The sequence below is a fragment of the Pleurodeles waltl genome, chromosome 5 (assembly GCF_031143425.1).
Source record: "Pleurodeles waltl isolate 20211129_DDA chromosome 5, aPleWal1.hap1.20221129, whole genome shotgun sequence".
NCBI lineage: Eukaryota > Metazoa > Chordata > Amphibia > Caudata > Salamandridae > Pleurodeles > Pleurodeles waltl.
The window spans coordinates 196,904,864-196,931,079 of NC_090444.1; the positions used below are offsets into that span (position 1 = coordinate 196,904,864).

General features: G+C 40.5%; 1 protein-coding gene across 1 annotated transcript in view; it reads left to right on the forward strand.

Moving 5' to 3' along the window:
* Window positions 1-26,216, forward strand: part of USH2A (usherin) — a 3,586,186-nt gene that overhangs the window by 2,669,183 nt on the left and 890,787 nt on the right. The window contains exon 51 of the mRNA XM_069233891.1: window positions 3,895-4,118. Within this exon, the coding sequence (XP_069089992.1) occupies window positions 3,895-4,118 (224 nt within the window). The remainder of the gene's footprint in view (window positions 1-3,894; window positions 4,119-26,216) is intronic.

Genomic DNA, 26,216 nt, shown 5'->3' on the forward strand with positions numbered 1-26,216 from the left:
ATCTAAGTTCCTCTGACTGGTGGCCCTATTCACTTGGCATTCCCCCAAATCTAGTTCAATCAACCTGCAACCTGGAGAGAGTTCTTCTGTTACAACTTATCTTTCAGAAATCAAATTTCAAAAAATTCAACTTTATGCTGAAAGTATACAGTAAAATCACCCCTATTTTTCCTTTGGATACTCGAAAGATAGTGGCCCAGTTCTTAATACTGAGTAGAGTGGACAATTGTAACTCTGTACTGACCATCCAAATTTACTGATTTTCAAACTGGAACTCACTCAAAATATTGCAGTTCAAGTGATCTACACTATGCATAAATCACTCTCGGCATCCTTACTGCTGTTAACAGTTTCTAGATGTAGTATTTTCAAAGCACCATCAATTTGTGATAAGGCCTTGTTCCCGATGCGCTCCAACACCTACATGAAAATATTATTTGTTTTTTACAAACTCATTCGCAATCTCAGATCTTCTCACTCTTTGGAATTAACCATCCCCGTTTTAAGAAATCTTGCACAGGTGGTCGAACTTTTTCTATAGTCCCAGCTGCCTTGTCGAACATCCTTCCTCTTAATCTGTGCTTCCAAATGAATTTACATCAATTTCACAAAATATTGAAGACCTACTTTTTCTCTCCAGCTTGCTGTGTATTCAATGTTCTCTGAGCAACAGGACTCCTTCAGGTAGTCCCATGGATTACAAATAAATTAACGTGAACATTATACCGAGTACTGATTACGTTCTGCTGAGTAGAAGGCCCCATGAAGTGCATGCTATTATTGTGTGTTAGACACCAAACCAAACAATAATATGGTTAAAGAAACACTGAACTTAAAGGTCAACACAAAGTTTAAGAAAAACATGTAATTAAATGGGGGGAAAATCGAGAAAATAGGATATGTTGAAAAACAATGAGAGCAATATAGTCAAAACTTGCCTTGGCTGACATACAAGGGCATGCAATCAATTTGGATGAAGGGTTAGAGTATGACTTAGATGACTTTTCGTTTTGTGTCAGTACCACTGGATGGAGTCAGTAGTTTACCTATCGAGACAATATCACGTTTGAAGCTGGGTGCTTCAATTTCTTTTTTTTTTTTTATCTGTTCTAAAGACAGGTAGAATCTCCAGCTGGGTGAGGGTGCTTGCTGAGTCTGAAATCCAATGCAATATCTTCAGAAGTGGATCAGACCTTCCCATGGTTGGTAGATCCAATTCAGACATTGAATTCAAATTGTTCTGTTTGTTTCTTCGGGGGTGGCAAGGGCAGTTTCAGCCAAATGCATTTATTAAATAAAGATTCCAGGCTGATTCTAAGTAACCCAGGCCTCTTGGAAGTGACGCGCTTTGGAAAACAGCTGTTCTTAGTTCTAAGATCGTTTCAGCTCATTGATACCCGGAATCCCAGGTGCAGGACCCCTGCTGCCCCTAGCAGCGCAAACATTGCTAGAAACAGCTCTTCCAGTACTTCCTTGCACGGGTAGCAGGGATGTCTTCTTTTCTTTTTGGTTCCAATCAGAATCTGAAGAGCCAATGGGGCATTGATTTGCTGTAGGAAAATGCCCCTCAGTGTGTGGTCACCCCCTCTTTTTACTAGATTTTATTGCTGGATTATGGAGTTTGCACACTGGTACACTGCTGTCTAGTGCATGTCATCTGACCCCTAAAAGACCAGAAATTGGCTATGCTCCTAATTAGCATAATTAGCTTATTCATAAATCCATAGGATGCTTTCTTATATTTAAGATTACAGTCATGATCTGAAGTGCCAGTGGGACAGTTATGGGGTTTTAATGAGAACATGTAATTTGCTATTTGTTGGTTTCCCTGTTCCGGAAATCAAAATCTACCTTTAGAATTGATATTCTTGGTTCAAAGAACTCGCTAGTAAGGTGAAACCATTGCCATCAGCCAACCATTGCACTGGTTGGGCTACACTGAACAGAGAGGATGGTGATTGTCAGCTATTTAGATATATTATGTTCTTCCAAATGGGTACCTCACCGCTTTGGGACATTGTCACACTTTTCAGTCTCACTGGCATTCCATCCGATGTTAATATTACCTAAAATTCTGTCCTTGTACTCAAGGATGGGAAAAATCTTCCCATAAATGCTACATATTTCTGAAAATAGTTGCAGTATAGAAATCGTTTGTTTCCTGCACATGGCATTTAGTGTTATATATGCGGGCACATTCATTTCAAAAGAGGTTTTGAAACTAATTGTCTAACATGATTATTCAAGTGCTGTTCAGTGAACCACCATTCCTTTAGAGGGGTTCTCTCATTTGCCAGACCCCCCTGTCCCTGACATAGAGCCAAGAAAGGTCACTGGGAACTGTATCTTGGGATTCCTGTACCTACACATTACAGTGGAGCTGATCATCATATACTGCACTGTCACTCGTGGAAACGTTCAATCCTCCATCTCAAAAGCCTTTGAACCCCAGCACATCAGTGCAAAACAAATGTCAAGACTACTGGTCTTTGGGAGTGCCTGCTATATAAAACACATTAAACATGTTTTCGTGCTAAACAAATGGCTGTATGTCTAATATTGGCCAAAAAAGTATTGTTCTTCAAAAATATCTTGACAATCAAAATATCATGAAGGGCAGTAAACGTAGGTAAGTATACATTTACTGTTCTGAGTTCCACATGTATTTTTTATCATTGCGTTGTTCATTGAGGATCGTTCTTGGAATTCTATTACAGTACGAAAAATAGTTTTGACAGCCTTTTTTTCGATGGCAAAGTGTATTGGTCTGTGAGTTACAAATACTCAGATTGGAGCTCCTGTGGAACTTGCTGCTATGATTGTGTCCAATAAAAAGATTTGAACATAAAATTACATAATGGTGTTTTACCTGTCAAGAACACGTGGTTTGGGGGAAGCAATAACAAAAAAGTGCTATAGCAACGGTTGGGGAAAGTATTGCAAACAAAAATCAAGTAAAACAAATCCTGAAAGTGGAATGGGCTATGTTGGGATAGCAGCAGGAGAAGTTATTAAATCTACTCTCCCATCCCCAGAAATATGGTTTGGAAAATCTAACAAAATTTTAATATGAGTAACACTAGGTTTTGTGGAACGGCATTTTAATACAGTACCAACTTCTTCACCTCTATAAAATGTACTGGTCTCTCTACTGAATTGAAAATAATATAATACTTTTTCTCATTTTGAGTCTTTCTTTGGTTGCCTTGCCTATGATTAAATTAAGTATACCCTACCTACGTACAAATGCTTGCTGTAGATTTGCAGGATAAGGAACTTGTCAAGGACTGTATCCAATTTATAGTTGTTAATTCAGCCTTCCCCTCCTAAATCATGTTCAAGGAATCATTAAAGTGTAAATATCAGAGTAAAGGAAGTCAGCACCGCCACACATCTCCATCCTTCTGAGGATCATTATAACAAGTGTATGAGAGAGCAGTGGTATGTGCCCAGTCACAGACAGTACACTGACTGGTAATTCAAGCCTCTGGTAATGCAGTCATTGGAGAGTTTAAAATTGGGGGTATTCAGTCACATTTCTGAACCTGTAATAAATCTGCCAGTTAAGATGTAGGTCTTTAAAAACAAGGCTTGTGAAAGAAATAGCAAAATATGGACCTTGGGGTCGGCCAATGGTGTCCAGAATTGTATCCTCCCTTCCTTAAATGCCCTCTCGTGTAGCTCAAACCCAGACATCAAATGCGGGCTAAAAACCAGTATTAATGACCTGGCTTCACTGTCAGCAATGCTACTTGATTGGTTACTATACCTGGGACGGTTATGAAAATGTTTGTCATGCAAGTACTTCGGCACAGTAATAATTCAGGGCATAAGCAATCAAATGATTTTATGTAAAAACACGATTATTAATGTCCTTATTCTTTTTTGTTTCAGGAATGTTCTGCTGTGGGACTGAATATGTGAACGCTTCAGACACAATGTGCTGCTCGGATGAAGTCGGCGGGTTTAAAGCTCACACCATGCACGAGGGTCCAGCGTGGGTGAGATGCTGTGGGATAGAGCTTATTGCCAATACCGAGGCCTGCTGTCATGGGCTTGGATATGACCCTATGAAATATGTTTGTCCTGACAGGATTTCACCATCAACCACGATGACGGTAATTGACTGAACACCTTTGTGTCCCATTTTTAAGGAAAGAGAGATACATGGCGCATACGTATTTTTTCGTAAAATAGAACTATAAAAACTCTTCTCTGCATTATTCATTTTTACATTACACCCGTATTAATAGCGAATGTCTACACCGTGATGAATGTTATTGCTGTGGGAGTTTATAATGATTATCCAAATTGATGAAACTGTCTACAGCTACAGTTTTTTTTTATCCCCTCAAATTGATATTATTCCGTCCCTTGCAGCTCTAGGTCCATGCTCTTCCTTCCGTCCTGAGGCGCCGTACTTGTGCATGGTTCAGAGTATTTTTTTATTTTGAGATTTATATAGCGTCACTGTACCTCATTAGTACTAGTGAGCTTCACAATGAAACACTCAAAGCAATCGAGATGGGGGGTGGAGAACATCAAAGTAGTGAACAAATGTAAAAAATAGTTTGGGTGATAAGGAAAATCCGTGTCTTCCCAGTTACATGTTATTTATTTTTCTGTTAAATATTTTTCATTGAACTTAATTCTCGGTGTTACATGTGTATTTCTATACCCTTTGTCTAATATTTTTATTTTTTTGTTTTATTTCAAAATATTTTGATATATATTCCACCATACATTCCTAAGCATCATTCTGTATTCCATAGAAGGCTAGTGAAATATTAGCTCTAAGAGCCTGAATGCTTCTCTACGTTTGGCAGTATAACATGTTCCAAACTCTACTGTTGTTTCAAAGGAGACATAAATAGATGTACATACGACCAGAAAATAATTATGTGGCTCCAAAAGTGTAGATATGTTTGTTCTGCATTACCTGTAAAACGTAAAATTAGTACGGAGTGACCTTAGGAAAACAAAACTGAAAAAAATCATTGTTTTCTTCAGTGTGTAGTTTCTTCATTCAAACATAAAATGTGGTAGAGCAGACTAGAATTACACCTTGTTCTATATTTTGTTCTCTGTTGTGAACATCAAACAAGGTGGCACTGGGGGCTATCTTTTATAAAGAAGACACCTACAGCTAACAGTAATAATGTTATTTGTTTTGTAATGTTGGTTCCACTAGTCACTTGAACAAACCAATACATCATTCCACATTGGAAAAGAGCAACTGAGAGATGATCTTTCCTGTTGGTCAATAACAAGATAGTCTGGATTGGAACCTGTAGACTATGAGTGGTGGTGCTGATGCTGGGGAGGAAAAGAATGCCACCCAGTTACCCACCTTTGATGACCTTGGAAGATGTCTCTTCCCAGTTTCCTTATTAAATGAATGCATTATCTGAGATGAAAGAAGATTGATGGGTGGTAGTGCAAACTTTTATGGGTTATAATTTGTTGATCTAATGCAATCTGATGTCCCTGTTGCAGGCTTATGTCGACATACAGCTTTAGAAATTAATGGGTAGGTAATAACCCTGGGTAGGTAATTATTGAGAAGTTCCTGGGGCAGACACTTTCGACTGAGGTTGAAGTAAGACCATCTATCCTCAAGGCATAAACTGAAGATTGCCATTGTCATCACATAACTACTCTACCAGGGGTGTCTGTTGCAAGTGAATATCTCAAAAATCTTTCATAAATCCAGCCCACTTGAGCCTATTTTGGATATCGCTTCTCATGTTAAGTGATTGCATATGTACTATATGTAGTCCTGTATTATTCCACACATTTAAAAACATAATACATAACTATGTGTCTCATCTTAAACCACAATTAGCTTACAAATCTGGTGACAGTGTTGAAAATGTATATTCATTTTTAGGCAACATGCTGTGACTCGTGGCCAAAAAAATCTGGTCTTCGCTGGTTCTGCAGATAAGCGGTTCACCAACCAAGGGAGTATTATCATGTTTTTTTCTCACAGTTAATGACCGGTCAGTCCAGTGTGCCAACACAGACCGGTAATTTGATGCGCATGAAGTGATGTACACACCCGACTACCTTAAATATAAATTAGGAGCAGCAATGCATGGGGCACGCAGACCGAATGGCTGCCATCGGTGATGGCGCCGAGGCCTTCGGTTAGGTTTACAGCTGAGAGATGCCTGACTCCCAGTCCCTGTCAAAATCCACTAAAGTAAACTGGGCCGAGCACCTTTACTAGGCAGTATGATGGGATCACAAATGACTGATATAAAAACCTGTCTGGAGATTTATGGAGGCAGCCTCCGCATTTCATGGTAGTCAAGCCAACACAACGTGACCCCCATATGAATTCTGTTGTCACGCGAGCACAATAGTCCCTCTCCTCTATCATTTATTGACAGTGACACACCTGTCAGGGGGCTGGCAGAGTGATGTGCGAGTTGTTCTCACGGTGAGAGCTGGGCCTTCCATCCATTCCGACGCCAGCCTCTAGGAAGCCGCGTGTGTCGCTGCAGCAAGGGTCCGCGTGCTTGACAGGTCTGGATAGAGCTTTCAATTCAATGCAATATGTCGGTGTACCAGGCACGTGGCGAGGTCAAATACCATTGAGGAAGATGGATCACGTGCTTAACGTGCCCCTGGAAGGCTGTATAGAAAGGTTGGAAAGGTTTATGCGTGCCGAGGAAGTTGCACACATTCAGTCACAAAGAAAGCTCATGTTATGCGGATGCGATCAAAACTTGTATTTCCTTTTTTTTTGTGGTTGTTCGGAATACATTATGATTTAGAGATCTCACTGTTCGTCGGGGTTCTGGTGTATGAAATGGCTCTCTTTTCCTCGCAAAGTGTACCAAATTCTTGGAAAACGGTATTAAAACAACACAAAGTAACGATAGTGTGGCACGGAGTGTGATTCCATGTGAACATCCTAAACTTCGCAATCATCTTTTGTGCAATTGTTATTTGTGTTGTGTCACCTGAGAGGAAAAGCCACGTGCACGTAAAATATTCGAAAGCACGGATTCAGAGCGAAAGCTCAGCAGGTGTGCGCTCACATACATCACTGCGTATTCGCAAGAGGAAAAGTGAAGCCAGGAACACCCTGCATACAAAATGCTCACAAGTTAGGGCTACCAACTAAAACGAGAAACATTCTGAATGCGGAGGTGTAAGAAATCGGAATCTTTCTGAGCAGCGGGTAGGCCAGTATTCAGGAACACAGCAGACTACGCGTGGGTAAGAAAAACACTGAATATGTAAGCCGGGCGCCGACTCCTGTTGGGAGAAGTCGGTTCAATCAGGTCAGAACAGGAATGAACTAATTCCATTATGGCTTATTTTTTTACATTAGTAGTTACCCACACAGTCTCCATGACCTACACCTGTTCAAGAGTATTTGATTCTGGGTAAAGCCTGTCTTCTCAGGGAGTGGCACTGCACTTATTCCTGTTATAACTAACTCTGTGGTTTTGGTAACGCGTCCCAATCTAGATAATTTATTCACCCTGGGACTCGTTTTAGGCCGCTGAACCTTTTGACCCTAATTGAAGACACATTAAGAGAGATAACTAATCAACATGTCGATCAATAAGTCAATAACGTCATCAATATTCACCATAACAAGTCAATTTTATGACAAGACCGGAGGCTCTATTATGCGTTCTTTTCTTACTTTAATTCAAACAGCAGCAGTCAAGAAACTACAACTCCCAGAAAGGTTAGACAACAACTAACCAATGGGAGCAAAACCATAACCTGAACTGGACCAATAGGAAGGGGCCATAAACCATAGAGAGCATCCTTGACTGCAAGCAGCCCTCTTTTCTTGCTGCTCGCAGTCAAGATAAGTACTCTCCTATTTCTCATACGTATCTCCTATTTTCTTCGTTTTATATTTGAGGTTTTTTAAAGGTGTTATTATATTTCTTAGTGTTTACACACTGTTTACCTGTTCTGCCTGCCGTTTACCGCTTCGCGGCGACTTATCCCGTGCCCCCTCACCCCCCCCCCACCTTTCAACTCGGACTCTTGCGCGCGCTCCGTCGAGCGTTCAATTCGCGCAGTCCGTTTATTTCTGCCAGCGTGTCTCACTCCGAACGCGCCTGACAGAAAAAGCAGCTTACCGGTTCGGCGTCCAGGCCGACGCGGCGCGTTTTCCTTGTGCGGCTCCTCAAATTTCCATACTTTCAGCGGCGACTACAGAGAACAGCTTTCTCTCCGCTGTCTCCTCGGTGCCGACGCGCGTGTGTCTTCGGAATTCCTTCCCCTTCAGGACTCCGCCCTGGGGTGGAGCTAGCATAGTTTTGGAGCGTGTTGCTCCTGTTAACCCTTTATTAGCCCTGCATTTCTGACATTTTACTGGAGCTTTGTCTCCTTAATACTTTTACTCGTTTTTTACTATGGATTCAGGGAGTTCTCCCTCAAGGTCTTCCTCTCAGGAGGATGAGGAATCTTTTCAAGATTTAAACACATTTATCCAGTCCTCAGTAAAACACGCTATGAAAGCGTCTATGCAAAAAATGTCAAAAAATATTGAAAATTCTGTATTGTCCATGATGTCCAAATCTAAGGCCTATTCTGCGGGGGAAAGCAGAAAACGGAAACTATCCTCTTCCAAATCACGTAAAGGTGCACAGACAGGAAGTGAGCTTGACTCACACCAGACTGAGGACTTGATTCCTCCCAGGCCTCCTTCAAAGGAGGGGATTTCCGCCAAAAACATGGCAACTCATTCAAAATGCAAATCTAAACTGAAGCATGTTTCTGTGCCCAAAAAGATCGTGATATCAAAGATTTTGGACTCGGACGATGAGAACTTGGACGACTTATCCCACTCTGACAATCCGAATGATACGTTGTCCCCCCCTTCCTCCAAACGTATCAAAACTGCGACGAGTGGTCCTTCTATCAGTGTGGTTGACTTCGAGGGTGTGCCCATGTTCGACCCCTCTCTCATTCAACACCCTAATTCAACGGAATGGTTGCCGCTAGACCATGTAGGTGATTACATCTCTTCCCGCCTACGCCTTCCTCTAGACAAGCAAATCAGATCCAAATTAAAATCAGAATGTCCTAGGCCATCATTAGAATCCAACATTACAGTAACCCCAACCATTGATGATTCTCTCATCACTTTCTTTACCAAGTTCGGTAAAGATCCCCGTAAGGGAGTGGACAAGGCTTGGACCACTTGTCAGGACAAGCTTTTAGACGTGGTAGGCCCTCTTGCAAGAATCTTCGACATTGCAGAATCAGCCAGACTTGAGGATTCGCCCATTGATCCCTTGGACCTTTCCCTTTGGACTCAGCGGGCCTTTTGTTTTTTAGGCAATGCGAATTCGGCTATTATCCACGAAAGACGCAAGGGTCTTTTACTCAAAATGGACCCCAAGTTGGCTAACTTGGCCACTCGAGACTCCGGCATTCAGGCCGACGGAAAACTCTTTGGAGATAATTTTATAAAGGATGTTAGCCGTTTCGTCTCAACGTTTTCATCCCTGGACAAAGCCCAACAAAACCTCAAAAAGGTGTTTAACCAACATGTTTTTGCCCGGGCCGGTAGAGGCAGGAGCCGCTTTACCGGCCGTTCATACAGGAACCAAGGCTCAAGAGGTTATGCCGGTTCATTCAATTCCTACTCTCATGAGTTCAAACCACAGTTCTATCCCCAAAGATCTAGGGGTTTCCGCAACCGTGGCCAGCGCTCCTCCAGACCGCCCATCAATCAAGGTAAGCCAACCTTCTGGCCCTCCCGTAGGAGGTCGCCTACGTTTCTTCCTTCAAAAGTGGAAATCAATCACTGCAGATCCTTGGGTACTCTCAACTGTTCAGGGATATCAAATCGAATTTTTTTCTCCCCCTCTCCAACTTTGTCCCCCCCCCCTCTACCAAAATTTTCTCTCGAAATGTCCTCTCTAATCTCTTTAGAAATACAATCTCTTCTAAAAAAAGACGCCATCCATTCTTGCACTCCAGATCCATCCGGGTTCACCAGTTCCATATTCCTCGTCCACAAAAAGAACAAAAAACTAAGACCAGTAATCAACCTGAAATTTTTCAACCAGTTTGTCATCTACCGGCACTTCAAGATGGAGACTATTATCCATTTCAGGGATATTTTGCTCCAGTCCGACTGGTTAGTCAGACTAGACTTACAGGACGCATACCTGACTGTTCCTATTCATCCTTCTCACAGGAAGTTTTTACAATTTCTTTGGAATTCAGAAAGTTATCACTTTTCCTCTCTTCCTTTTGGCCTATCTTCCGCCCCCTTGGTGCTTCACGAAACTATTGAGACCGGTCGTAACCTTCCTTCGCTCCCTAGGTATCAGACTAATTATCTATCTCGACGACATTTTGATCATGCACCAAAACAAATCATCCTTACTATCTCACCTGCAGATTACATCCACTCTCCTCTCAGACCTCGGTTTCATTATAAACCTCGAAAAGTCAGTCCTTCTACCTTGTCAACAAATAGAGTTCCTCGGTTTTCAAATAGATTCAGTCTCGGCGGCTCTGTTCCTTCCCCGGTCCAAAGTCTCCGCAATAAAAAAAGAACTAATCTTAACTCTTCAAAAAGACGTTATCTCTCTCAGAACCCTCGCGAGGGTCGTCGGCCTTCTCTCGTCCTCCATTCAGGCCATCTTTCCCGGACCCCTCCACTACCTCGCCCTCCAGCGCCTCAAAATCCTTCATCTTCGTCGAGGCCTTGCTTATTCCGATCTCGTTTCCTTAGATCAGGAATCTCGGATGGAAATTCAATGGTGGATATCCCATTTAGAAGTTTGGAACGGCAGGTCCATCTTCCCCTCTGTGCCCGATCTTGTGTTAGAATCAGATGCAAGTCTCACGGGTTGGGGCGCCCGCTGTGGTTCGATCTCGACTGGTGGTACATGGTCCACAGGAGTCCAGATTGCACATAAATTGTTTAGAGCTTCTTGCAGGCTCCTTTGCGATCAAAAGTTTCACAAAAAACAGAGCACGGTGCTCCATTCTGCTCCGTATGGACAACATATCGGCGGTGCGTTACATCAACCGTCTAGGGGGCACCAGGTCCAAACCACTGGCTCTCCTAGCCAAGAGTCTCTGGGATTTTTGTTTGTCCCACAATATTTCCCTCCTAGCAGAATACCTTCCGGGATCTTTGAATTCCAATGCAGATTGGCATTCTCGCCACCTCACAGATTCCAGCGACTGGAAATTACACCAGTCAGTCTTCCAACTGATAGAAAGGAAATGGGGCCCTTTCCACATAGATCTTTTTGCGTCCAGACTCAACACCCAGCTTCCTCATTTTTTCAGCTGGCGCCCCGATTCACTGGCTCTGGCTACGGACGCCTTCCTACAAGATTGGTCCGGCTCCCTCAACTACGCCTTCCCTCCTTTTATCCTGATCAACAGGGTCCTGAACCAGGTCAGACGCCAGAGAGCATCCATCGTCCTGTTAACCCCCCTTTTGGCAATCTCAGGTTTGGTTCCCTCCCCTTCTCGAACTGACGATAGATTTCCCTATTCTTCTCCCGACATTTCCATCCCTCATTCTCGATCCGTTCGATCAACCTCACAATTTGATCCTCGACCAAACGTTAACTCTCTCAGCCTGGCTCATTTCCGGTCTACCCAACAGTCCCATGCTATTTCGTCAGAAGCTACAGAGTTCATTAATAACGCATGGGCACCTGGCACGAGAAGAGTCTATAAATCAGCTTGGGCTCTTTGGTCAAGCTGGTGTCTGGGAAAGTGTTCCGATCCCTTTTCAGCGGATCTGAGTCTTATTATTAATTTCCTAGCTGCCAAAGCGGGTTTAGGTAAGTCATACCGTACAATCAATCTCTACAGATCAGCTATTTCTATGAACCACTCTTATATCAACGGAAGCCCTATTGGGTCTCACCCCTTAATCTGCCGTCTCCTGAAAGGAGTCAGACTCTCTAGGCCCCCTTTTGCGAAGTACTCTTATCTCTGGGACGTCTCCCTAGTCTTGAATCTTTTTCTCTCCTGGCCGGATAACCCAAGCCTTTCCCTCAAAATGCTCTCTGCTAAACTTACCATGTTGTTATGCTTAATTTCTATAAAAAGGACTTCAGACGTCAAGTCCTTAGATGTCTCTGCCCGACAATTCTTACCTTCAGGGGTTCTATTTCACATTTCCAAACGCACCAAAACTAATTTACACTCAGTTTTCTACCCTTTCTTTCTGGACAAGCCTAAGTTATGTGTTGGTCTTTGTTTAAAAGAATACGAAAAAAGAACCGTCAACCTGAGAACGTCCTCTTCTAATCAATTGTTAATCTCTTTTCGAAAACCCCACAATCCAGTGTCTTCGGCAACCTTAGCCCGCTGGATCAAATTGATTATGTCCTTAGCGGGAATAGATATTTCTGTTTTCGGAGCCCATTCCTCCAGGGGAGCTATGGCCTCAAAAGCTTTTGCTATTGGGTCCTCTTTAGAGGACATTCTCAGGTCGGCTGACTGGTCAAATGATAATGTTTTCAAAACTTTCTATTGTAAACCTGTCAGAACTGCTTCTTCTTTAGTTATTGACCAGCTTTAAACGCGCATAATAGAGCCTCCGGTCTTGTCATAAAATGTAGATTTTCCTAGTGATTTATGATGGAAAGTCTTAATTTTATTAAAGACACGGAGGCGAATATTATCCCACCACAGTACTTCTACTAATATGTACTTTTTATTTCCCTCCCAGCGATTCCTGCATTGCCTCCAGCTTCCGGGTAGCTCTTCTAGCTCAATCGGTTCCATCGTCAAGATGAGTCTTCTGGGGTCGTCATCACAACCTGTCCGGAATCAACTTCCTCAAGCATCGTCCTTTTGGATCATCGCCCTGGTTCAAGATTTGTGCTCCATCATTTTATCACTAACAATTATTGGTCTCATTTATCCTTTGTTCCATGACTCTATCTGACTTGCTCGTTCAAGAAAAGAGGGCTGCTTGCAGTCAAGGGTGCTCTCTATGGTTTATGGCCCCTTCCTATTGGTCCAGTTCAGGTTATGGTTTTGCTCCCATTGGTTAGTTGTTGTCTAACCTTTCTGGGAGTTGTAGTTTCTTGACTGCTGCTGTTTGAATTAAAGTAAGAAAAGAACGCATAATATTCGCCTCCGTGTCTTTAATAAAATTAAGACTTTCCGTCATAAATTACTAGGAAAATCTACATTCAATGCCATTATTGAGAATCAGGACTCACCATGACCTTTCAGTCATGAATAACCACACCGAATTTGTAAGGATTTGATTTTTATTCCCTATTCATTACAATCTACTAGCAAGTTTAATAGTCTCAAAACCAAGAAACACATCAACATTGTCATAATATGGCAACTCAAATAAGATTTCATCAAAGCAAAGATTATGACTATTAGAACATAGGACGACGTCAACATGGATTAACTTTAGCAGAGTATCATTAGCGCATTGTTCAACAAAGCACAGATTCAGTCATTTGTTTATTTGCGTCCGTTTAATGAACCCCTTAACTAACCTCGAATTAGCATTGGCATGTTGGGCTTCATGCAAAACAATTTTGGCAACACGAATTTAGAAAACATCTATCTATGGTCTCTGTCAAAAGAAGCAGTTGGTACCTAGAAAGGAAAGGCAAACAGACAATCACAATTTCATCATCGTATAGTTACCCTCCGTAATGGGTCAGCAATCAGTCAGTCTTCATCCTCAGGACATCAGTTGATTCGCCATCAGCCAGGAAACACAGCAAAGTTCAGCAAGACGGGGTAAGAAGGGACACTTCCCTCATAAGGAGGAGAAGTATAGAACGGGCAAGGTAAGGGTGAGGATGGGTTGAAGAGTCAAACAACAAAGTCGTTAGGCAGAGTGACAAAGTGTCTGGGTAATAGCAAGAATGGCTCACAATGGCATCTCCCTTGATTCCTCATGTCAAAGGATTTTATCCTTTTTCTTTTGTACAGTCCCCTAATTTCCAATTGGGCAGGTTTGGCGCACCACTATCTCCGTCCAATAGTTTACTGATCGTCCCATCAAAATTGTCACCTCATAACAGTTCTCACGTAGTTTATTGGCTCCTGTGATTGACGTCTCCAACGGGTAGAATGTCCGGTATGATTTCATATTCTCGTGGTCCTCTCGCATCCCCAGTCAGTAGTTCCATGGTCTATACTGGTTTAGGCGACCTAGTACCTGTTGCAAGTCTACACTGTTGCATTCAGCAAGAATGTTTCCTTGAGCAAGTCGAGTTTCATGAGAACAGATCTACTACAGTTACACTCATCTTCTAGCTTCTGGAAAAAAATACGATTACATGTCCTTCAGCAAGTCAGCACACTGCACGTTAGAAAAACACATTTAATATGAAACCGGGCAGCTAGGCCCCGGCTCATGCTAACGACGGCCTAGTGATTAATTAGCAAAACCTTAACATATAATTCTTAATATTCATTACAAAATCATACATTAGTACATCAATAGCTCATTATTAGTCAATTTTATTAGTCACCGTATATATTGGCGGCCACTCCTCGTGGGCACATTTCCAACACACGTTTAGTAAAACACAGCAATATTTTTCTATGCAGCATCAATATGCATTAACTCACAAACATTTTTATGTTAATTTTGATAATAAGAGCTACGCTCCAACAGTTTCATGCAAGCTCTCTTAACCAACATTATAAGAAGGGAACTAGAAGACTACTTTCCAGTGCTGGTATGTTCTCAAAATACTGTGTGTTTTTGCTAGATATGTTAACTTGAGTGGCCAGGTGATTTTTTTTTAAGGCTGGCAAAATCTGAAGAGGCAAATTGTGTCCAATATGGATTATATAAGACCAAAAAAGGAGAGGTTGTTTGTTGACTGTCAGAATGATACAAAATTTAACTAGAACATATCATTATCTAGACTGCCCCTAAACATTATTTGCAATTTTACTAGAAGAATAAGATATTTACTGACCCTCCATTTCCACTCACAAATAATGTGACATTTCACATTTAATTGAGTATGGACAGCCTGGAAGCTGAGAAGAATGGCGATTCGTAGAGGTTTACTGTAAAAAGAATCGTGATTTTATTAAAAACAAGGAGGCTATTATTATGCATTAACCTTTTATTTACTTCCTCTGAGCAGCACACCATTAAAAGTATCCATTTAGAACTTTAACATCACAATGAAAAAACAGAATGTCCAGATCCATATAAGTGTGTGACCTCCATTTTCTTCCCCTTTTGTTTGAAATTCTCTTCTCTTCCAAACTCTTCTTGAATGGAAAAAAATCTATTCTTTCTTATTACTCTGTAAATTAAACAAAAATCTATCAATAACATTTTATAAGTAATACAAAAACTATTCTAGAAATAGACCTTTCTCCTTTCCTCAAAAAATAAACAATATAATACACCCTGAAATTCATCCCTCCACCGCTCCTCGGGAAGGGTGGGTGGGATAATGCTAGCCTCCTTGTCTTTAATAAAATCACGATTCTTTTTACAGTAAACCTCTAAGAATCGCCATTTTATGTCAAGACGGGAGGCTAGCATTATGCATGTTTAAAGTCATGCAGCACACATTTCGAAACATGATCTATTTTTTGTTTTTAAATAAAACCTTCAAAAAGTTTCAGCTGAAGACCAATCTGCAGCTTTCAAAATAAAATCCAGACTGCCTCCCAAAATAAAAACCTTACTTGCCATTGCTCCTCTCACCAAATGTGCTGTGAACTTTGAAATATCCACATCAGCCTCTTTCATTGCACCTTTCACCCACCTTGCAATAGTTGCATTTGAAACTCCTTTAAAAGGTTTCACATAAGAAATTAAGAGCTGTTCAATCCCAGTTCCTCTTCTCGCCTGCATTCTTGATTCATATTCCTTCAGACAACGTACTACGCATACCTTTGGATTATCATTAAAAAAAGGATAAAATATTGTACCGGACATCATCTTCGTACGTTTACACACCTCAAACAACACCCCAGTCGGCTGATAAAATCTATGAGTAACCTCCAAAGCCCTCACATCCAAAACTCCCCTAAAAGAAACCAGACAAAGTAAAGTAGCTATCTTCCAAGAAAGCTCTCTGTCACCCAAATATTTATTTGCTGGCCAACTTTGGAACAAATCAAGAACCAAACTAACATTCCAAAGTTCATTATATTTTTAATTAGGTGGATGTTTCAAACAAATCCCTTTCATAACTCTACAAATCAAAGGACTCCTTTCAATGGAACCTCCCTGAATAAGCACATGATATGCAGCAACAGCAGACCAACAACAATTAACTGTTCTGTAAGACATACCCCTATCAAAAAGCACCGTTAAAAAATGTGCTACTTGAACTTCATCTGCCTCCATGGGATCCAAATTCCTTTGTACGCACCAACGAGACCAGACCTTCCAGACACTCCTATATCTCTTTTTAGTTCCTGGAGCACATGACTCATCCAATAATCCTGCAGCTGATTTCGAAAGGTTTGTGAATCCTCCTGAATTCCTGATATTCACCAAACTAGAAGGCTCAGAGAACCTGATATCACCAAAGGATGCTCTCCGCCATCCACCCCTGACAAAAGACCCTTGCAACACCTTATTAAAATTGGATAATCCACTGTCAACTCCATCGCCGATGGAAACCAAAGCTGCGTTGTCCAAAAAGGGGTTACTGAGACCAACTGACACCGCTGACGTCTCACTTGCAACAAAACCCTCTGTATGATTGAAGAAGGAGGAAAAGCATAACCCTTCATCTTGTTCCAATCCTGCATAAATGCATCCACTGCCATTGCACCCGGATCGTATCTCCAACTGACATATCTTTGCAACTGGAAGGTTATCCTGGAAGCAACGAGATCCACCTCCAATGGGCCCATCTCCAGATTTATTTTCTTGAAAAAATCTACTCTCAGTTTCCAATCATGAAATCCCTCAACTGACGTGAATTCCAATCCGCTATCACATTCTCTACACCTGGCCAAAACTCCACTTTCAAACTTATCTTGTGTTCTAGACAAAAATCCCACAACTCTTTTGCCAACTCTGCCAAATTCCTCGAACAAGCTCCTCCTAATTTGTTTATATAAGTTACCGCTGTAACGTTGTCCATCTTCAAAAGAACTGACTTCCCTCCCAGGGAGTCCCTGAAACTCTGTAAAGCAAACACCCCTGCTTGTAATTCCAAACAATTTATATGTTTCTCCTTTTCCAAATGCGTCCACATTCCACCTGTCTCCATACCCAGACAATGAGCACCCCAACCAAACTTGCTCGCATCTGTTTCTAAAATAAAATCTGGTTTTACTCCAAAAATCGCTCGACCATTCCAAGCATCCAAATTCTCATTCCACCAAACTAACTCATCTCTTGCCTCCTTTGAAATAGATACTCGATCCCCGTACCATAAACCTTTCCGTATCCCAACATCTTTAAGCGTTGCAAAGCCCTGTAATGCAACGGACCTGGAAAAATCGCCTGAATGGATGAAAATAGAAGGCCAATTACACGTGCCACATCTCTCAGTCGTTTCCTGCTTCTTTACCAAAGACTGCACCTCTTGTTTTATCTTTTTCACCTTTCTCACTGGTAACTCTAGATGACATAGATTTGTATCTACCATGAACCCCAGAAATTCTATCCTTCTCATTGGGTTCATCACATACTTTTCCAGATTTACAATGAATCCTAGACTCTCCAATAAATCCTTCACTAGACCCAAATGGTCCTTCAAAACCTCTACTTCCTGATTCAAAATCAAGATATCGTCCAAATAAATTATCATTCTCACACTTCTTTCTCTAAGAAAACCAACCACTGGTCTCAAAACCTTTGTGAAACACCAAGGCGCTGATGCTAAACCAAAAGGTAAGCTTTGAAACTGGTATATCTGACTCTTCCATCTGAATTGCAAAAAATATTTGACTGCAAGGAGCTATCAGAAGTGTAAAGTAAGCATCCTTGAGATCCAATTTTACCATCCAATCCTGTTCCTGTAAAAGATCTTGTAATAGATGGATTCCTTCCATCTTGAAATGAATATAGGTCACAAACTGGTTCAAATTCCTTAGATTTATCACCGGCCTCTAACCCTTGTCCTTCTTTTCCACTAAAAACAAAGTGCTTATAAAACATTTCTCCTGCTCTTTCACTCCCACAATCACATTCTTCTCCAACATCTGACTTACCTCCATCTGAACTATCTCCTCCAAATCTTTTTGAAAATGTAATTCCCTTGGTTCTAAGTCCTGCCCTGGCTTTTGTTTGAATGATATTTTGTAACCCTGAACCGTCTGTAAAACCCACATATCTTGAGTGATTAACTCCCAATTTTTCTTGAAATACTTCAATCTCCCTCCTACCCTGATAGGGATAGAAGTAGAAATAGTTTTCATACTCACCCTGATTTTGCCCACTGCCAAGGCTTCCACCTCTCGTTCTTGAAGATCGTGTACAACCCCTCCCTCTCTGGGGGTAAAATTGTGATCCACCAAAGCTCCCTCTGACAAAACCTGATCCATGAAATTGGGCTCTGTAATTTGCTCGGCTGGTAAGCTGCCCTCTCCTACCAGCCCTCCCATATAAATTATTATTTGTAAAGATTCTCCTCATCGAAAAATGTGCCTTATCCAAACTTGTAAAAGTACGCACATATTTTGACAAGGCTTTCACAATGCCCTCTCCAAATAGAAGGCCACGCGCTTCCTCCGAAGACTCTTTGTAAGCTAAATCTGTTAACTTCGGGTTTATGCGCATTAAGAACGTCTTCCTTAGTTCTGCCAAAAGCCCTACATTCGCATTACCTAAAAAACAAATCGCTCTCTGACACCAGCCTCGTAAGAGGTGCATATCTAAATCCTTTCCTTTTAAATATGCATCCTCCACTGTGTCAAAAATCCTTCCCAACGGGACTAAAATATCAAGTAATTTATCCTGAACTTGCTTCAATGACTTCTCCAAGCCCTCCCTTGGATCCCTACCTAACTTAAATAAATAAGTTATCATTTCTGGATCCTAATTAGGCGTCAAACAGACCTTTTCATCAATCACAGGCCTCGAACACTCTGCTCTCATTATATTCCTCTCATCCCTTTCTAGAGGCTTACGAATCCTTTCTTTAATATAACTTGCAACATGTTCCAGAGGCCACCACTCTTTCCCACTCGGATGTCTAATATCTTTTGGCTCAAACAATTTTTCACCAAAAGGATCTAATAAATTCTCTCCACTTTTCCGTCTAAAACTCCCCAATTCGTCTTCTAGATCATCCTTGTATTCCAGATCTAAAATATATTCATCATCATCCTCAACGTCAAGTCCACCACTTAAAAACTCTTTTCCAGCATTAAGCTGACTTTCTAATGCACCGCTTAGGGTAACCTTCTCCATTGAGCCGCTGTGGACTCAATGCTTTTCTCTATTTTCCAATAAATGCCTTCTCTTTTTCAAGCATTTGCCACCCGGACCCTTGAAACAGTCCTCATCCTCTGATAATGAATAAAATTCATCTTCATCCATAGTTTTCCTTCTACCTAAGGCTTGCTTCACAGACTCCTGTACCACTGCCTTAACTTCCTCACTCGCAATTTTTCTAATTAATTTCTCCTGAGAAACCAACGGTGATTCGTTACCATGGAAACGTAGTCCTAAACAAGAATCTGCCGTAGAAACAGGCCGCAATGTTGAGGATAAAACCTCTATTTCCCATCAGAACAAATGCTCTGCTTTGACGCATTGAAAAACAGAACAAGACACACATAGCAACAGACGCTGTTCCTCACGATTCCTTAACGACGAAGCATGCTGAAACATGCGCGCGCTCCAGACGCTGCTCCTCGCGAGTCTAAAACTACCAAGAGCACGCTGAAGCCTCTGCACGCTCCAACGGAAGCGCTGTTCCAGCCGTCTCAGAAGAACAATTAAACATAAAAATAGACACTCTTATACCTGCAGGCCCAGTTAAAAAAACAATGCGTCTAACCGATATTGCCAACAGTTACCCCATAATGCCAATAAATGTAACCCTTAACTAATACTCATAAACAGATTTTCCACACATTCTACCCATAAATTGGATAGCAATTAAATAATACTACTAAACATTTACTGTATAGCTAACAAAAACAAACTTAAAGAACAACCTCCAAACTTTATACTTATCTGCTCAGAAGCAGCAAACAAAAGAGGAAGAAAATTGAGGTCACGCAGCTTATATGGATCTGGACATTCTGTTTTTTCATTGTGATGTTGTTAAAGTTCTAAATGGATACTTTTAATGGTTTGCTGCTCAGAGGAAGTAAATAAAAGGTTAATGCATAATGCTAGCCTCCTGTCTTGACATAAAATCAAAAACACATGATGTCGGAGAAGGTGTGACAGAGAACTTAAAAAAAAAGCTTTAAGTGTAGCATTAGCTTTATATCCCATCAGCACAGCTGCACTCCTAATCCTGTAGTGATCTATAACATCTTAACTATCTTTACCCACGTTGTTGATCTGACAAGCTTGAGTATCTCTTTATCTGAGCTTTTAGTTCAAGAGGATGCAAGCAGAGTTAGCTTTTCCTGCAGACCACTGGACTTTGCAAAATAAAGCGGATTTTCGCAGTCCCAGTACATCTTCACTTCTATCGATGTAATCCATCGAAATGTGGGAGAAATATGTATTATTTACTGCTGAGGTGATAAGCAGATCTTAGAGAATAGAGCCCTCTTTGCCACATTTACAAAATATTCAAACAAAATATTGCAAGAACATTTAAAACACATACTCTACTTCAATACTGCTATTGTGGGATTCAGTAACATTATGGACTAGCTTTTTGGCTACACAGGCTGCCCTTTTTAATTGAATGCCAACTTAGGTTTGGTTCTCCTCTGCTTCAGTGTTGACCATCCTGCTTTATTACACTTCTCAATGAGGTAACGATTTTCTCCCAAGTACCATTGTGTGTGTGTGTGTTTCTTTGGGAATTATCTTCTGGTATAATTTAAAAATATACCAAATTATGCACCAGCAGCCAAAATGACGTTTGGAGATCTACAGGGGTCACTCCCGCCATCAGCAAGTTTGAACATTTAATGAGAAATACACTTTGAATGCCATCGCTTCTTGTGGGCTGTTATGTGAAGCATACTATGCCATTTGTTCTTTATTGACTGTATCCTGCAACTTACACACAATAAGAAAGTGCATGGGTATATTATTTTATTGTACGTGAAACTAAGATGATAAATTGATGGGTGTAACATCAAAATTTTCTAATTGGAATCACTGCTCTTTTAGAATAACACTGTCACAGCTCACCTTCTTCGACCCCAATAACATTTCAGATTTGAACATCCGGAATGGACTATGTTCAGACACTAACCATAACATTGCCAATTTGGGCGGAATAGACTTTTCCAATAATATAACAGACTCATTCTCTAGACAAAGAAGCTTTCAGAGCATTTGATTTTATTTCAAGACCGGAGGCTATCATTATGCATAAAACGTTTATTTCTTCCCCAACATGCAGGCTCTTTAAAGAACATAAACACATCACAAAGTAAAACATTCTAAACCAGAACCATAGTGCAGTATATATGTCCATAGCAACAACTGCCTCCCTCTTTTATTAGATGCTCCATGTAACTGAACGTATAAGTATGACTATATATTGCTCTTGTATGCCTCTCTTTTTTCATTGTATATCTCTGGATATTCGTTTGGGATATTTTGGAGCTGTTCCAGAATATGGAGTGGACTCTCTTATTTCTTTTTATTCTAAATAGATAAATTTTATTTATTATGATTTAATAAGATGTTTTATTTTCAGAATGCCGGCTCTGTAATGTCAAGCATACACTTACTGCCTTCGCTTTGACTTTCAATTGCATAGCAGCATCAGCCTAATGTGGAAGTCTCTACGACTCTTTCACTTCCGTGGGCCCTTGCACGCAACTGACCTCCACAAACATCGGTCAAGGGCAGGAAAGCAGTTGGGCCGCTTTGCTTGGTGGCATCCACCTTGTGCACTTGTTACCCGTCTGCACCAGCAAGTTTTTGAGAGCAGGTCCTTGTGACTCTCCCTTGGCACTGTCCTGAGCTCAGCCTCCTAAGTGCTGAGGATGCAATTGGGAGCCCGTGTGTGATTGTTTACCAAGGCAGGTTGTGAATGGCCATGTTAATTAGCTATTACGGTAGCTGCAGTGAAATTATTCACGGAAATAGAAAGCGGACTTTGTTTTGAGCTGCTATCATGGTTTGGGCTGCATTGTTTCCATAACAGTGCCTCTGTGAAATCAAACACCTGTAACTGTCAACTGGCTTTTTTTATCACTCGACGATCAGCTGCTTAGCTTTGTTGCCCTCTATTTTATAATTTATATTTTTTCAAAAGATTTAAAAAAGGTGGCATAATCAATTTTTGTTAACAACGAATTTTATTTTGAGCTTAGATTTACATCCATCTATTTTAATTAGAGTTTTTGATATTTAGTATAATAAGAATTTTAAAGTGTCTAGAGATAAAATTTTAGATTTGAGAATTTATATCAATTAATTAATTCAAATTTTTTATATTTAGTACAACAGATCATTAAGTATCTTTTTTGGCAGCATGGCTAAAGAAAAACAATCTTCTCAACTAGAGGTAAGTAAGGAGATGTTTAAAAAGTTTTTGGAGGAAGGTTTATAAACGTCTATAAAAGACGCAATAGAGGCCGCTATTTCTAAAAGAAAAAGAGGTGCCCCTTCTGAAGAAGAATATTTTTCTTAGTACAATGAGGATAGACCACCAATGCCAAAAAAAATGTGGTAAAGTTTTACAGAAATCTAAACATTTAAACAAATCTGATGTCACTGGGTCCAGATCAAAAAGGGATGAACACCCCTCCTCTATGAGTGGTAGCCTTAGTGCTACAAAAGATTGGAGTAGCCTTTCTCTAGAAAAGGTGATAGTGTCCATTGCAGGATAGGAGAGAGTGGTGTCCTCATCGGCACAATAGATGACCATGATTTAATTAGCCCGGATGACCTAATCAATATCCATAGTGACAATAAAGATTTAGAGGATTTTTTTTTGACTCAGACGAAGGTTTAGACACATTTGGAAGTTTAGATAATGACCTTCAGGGTCCATTGACTTAATCCTTTAAGCCCATAAAAGATCCTTTGGGTAAAGAAGTGTTTAACCTTGACACAATACCATACCCACATAGGTCTGAGTGGTGGCCTCTATCACATGTATCTAAATTTATTAAACAATGGGTGGGAGGACCTCTTGAGAAGCAACAGTGTAATGTAATGAGGGCTGAATGCCCTAGGTTAGTAATAGAGGACAAAGCATGTCATATGCCTAATTTAGCTCCTTAATTAATAATTTTTTTATTTAACTGTGGTAAAGACCCCAGAAAAGGTTTGGAATGGTGCCTTAAAAATGTCAGGATCGTATATTGGACATCTTAGGTACATTGGCACGTATTTTGGATACAGCAGAAGATGTCTATATTAATGACACTGAAGTGGACATAGATCTCTTAGGAGGCTGGAGTCAAAGGGCACTCTGCATGCTGGGCAACACCACTGCAGGTTTGATTTTGGAGAGAAAAAAAGGCAGTTCTTATTAAAATAGCCCCTAAATTGACAGGATTGACCACTAAGGATTGTGAGATCGATTTTGGGGGACTACTATTTGGACATGATTTAATTCAAACGCTGGGCAAATATGTATCTACATTAAAAGACAAATATGAGGCATGTTTTTGATACACATGTTTGTGCAAGCAATGAGATATGATATTTGTTTTGGAAAACAAAAAAATATGTTGTCAGAAGGTCACATTCCAGGGGAACAGAATCTCAGGGCAGATTGGAATTCATGCCATCTCAGAGATTTCAGAGATTGGCAATTGAACCCAGTGATTTTCAGAAAGATCCCAGAACTTTGGTGCACAATATAGTTAGATTTATTTCCCAGGAGGTTGACCGGGCAACTCCCAAGGTATTTCAGTTGGAGGCTGTTGTGAAGGACGGCACTGGCACAGAGATGATTTCATAGATAGTTATTTTCAGTTCCAGTAACAGATGTGACCTCCACCTCAGCCAGCTCCCAGTAACCGTCTGAGGCGGAATGTCACGGTTCCCATGGCAATCTACAAAGATTCTACTCGTAAAAACACACATTATAACATAGGCCAGACCAAAGAGCATTAGCAGTGGATGCCTTTGCACATGATTGGTTGATGGATGAAGCTTATGCATTCCTGCCATTTGCAGTGATTCAGAGAGTATTTTGGAAGGTACGGAAAGAAGGTTGCAAGTCAATTCTTGTGACCCCATTTTGGACTTCACAAGTATGGCTCCCAGGGGTAATGGACCTTGCAGTAGAAGAGCCTCTTTTTCTTCACTTACATCAGAGTTTGATAGTTGGCCCAGATGGAGAGAAACATCCTTTGGTCTTAGAAGGAAAGCTGAACTTTCTTGTTTGGTACATATGAATCCTGAAATGGGAGGTAGTAAGTGGCAAGAGAATTCACACTACCAAGTGGTATCCAAAATTAGTACATACAGAGAAATATAGTCAAACAATATTAGGTGCACGTGGGCAGGTGCCCTACTACCCAGAGGCACAAAAAATTATGCATACAAGTATGCACTAAGTATATTGAACAAATGCGACCACTACACTCAAAGTATGAGAAGTAACAGAGTAAAAGTATACGTTTGTATGTAACACACGACCTTGGGTGTGTTCGATTGACTGTTCTTCTGGACACACGACCTCTGATCCGAATAAACAACTCACTGGAACACTAAGAGGATTGCTGTACTCTTCATTTTACGGATCTGCTACATACAAAATGTATACTTGTACTCTGTTACTTCTCATACTTTGAGTGCTGTGGTCGCATTTGTTTAATTGTTAGGAACATATCATGGGTTCCAAAGAATCTCTGGCCTTTTGGGAAAGGCTTAAGATTTATTGGATAAATCATGGGCACCAGGTATTCAGAAGAGATATAAAGGGATTTGATGTACATGGTGTAGTTGTTGCTTGGAACGGGGTCTGGATCCTGTGGAGGCTCCTGTGATGGAATTTGATAATTATTTGGCTGAACGTTTCCAGTAAGGTTTGTTACAGAACTATTAATTGCCATAGATCAGGTGTTTCAGCTGGCCATGCCTTTGAGGGTGATACCACAATTGGATGTGATCCCCTTACATGTAGATTTATGAAGGGGATAAGACTTAAAAGACCACTTAAGGCCTTCTATACTTCCTTATGGGATGTAAATCCGATTTTTAAACTGGCCAGGGAATAGCTATCTTTGTTTGAGACACATTTCACAGAAACTAGCAACACTTCTATGTTAATTATCTTTCAGAAGGGTTTCAAATATCAAAGGTTCAGAGATTTGTAATAGAATTTACTCATCAGATGGTGTCCACTTTGATAATTGGAAGAGAAAAAAAAACATCTGGCCATGTATTCTATCCTGTATTTCAGGATTGTCATAAACTGTTTGTCGTTAGTTGCATGAAAGTTTATGAGCAAAGAATGCTAGAATTTAGATATGAGGATGAGTCTCAACTTCTAATATTTTATGTGAAACAACTTAAAGCAGTATCTAAAGCCACAAAAGCCAGATGGGTTAGAACAGTAATGAGTGAGGCAGGTATAGATCTATCAAAATTTGGTACACACTCTACAAGAGGTGCAATGGCAAGTAAAGTGTTTTGGGCTGGAGGCACTCTTTCTGAGATTTTAAAAACAGCAGATTGGCCAAATGCAAGTACCCTGCAAATTTGTATTTGCAACCAGTTAGTCACGTAAGTAGTTTTGTGTTTGATAGCTTTAAACATACATAATGATAGCCTCTGGTCTTGTAATGAAATGACGAAATTATGAAATTAACATGCATAGAGAATCTTAATTTCATTAAAGACAACAGAGGCTATCATTATCCAACCCACCTCACCCTACATGTTTTACTGTTTTTTTTTTTTTTTGAAGTATTATTTTGAAAGGAAATATTATTTCTTTGTTTTTTTGACAGTAACGTATTTAAAGTTTATCATGCTTTTTTAAACCAATATTATAGATATATATATATATATATATATATATATATATATATATATATATATTAAAAAGGAGACCCAGCACATCGAAGTTTTATGAGCCCTGAAGAAGTCCGTTTGGACGAAACGCGTTGACTATGATGGATTAGATATTGTCATTGTGTATAAATAAAGTACA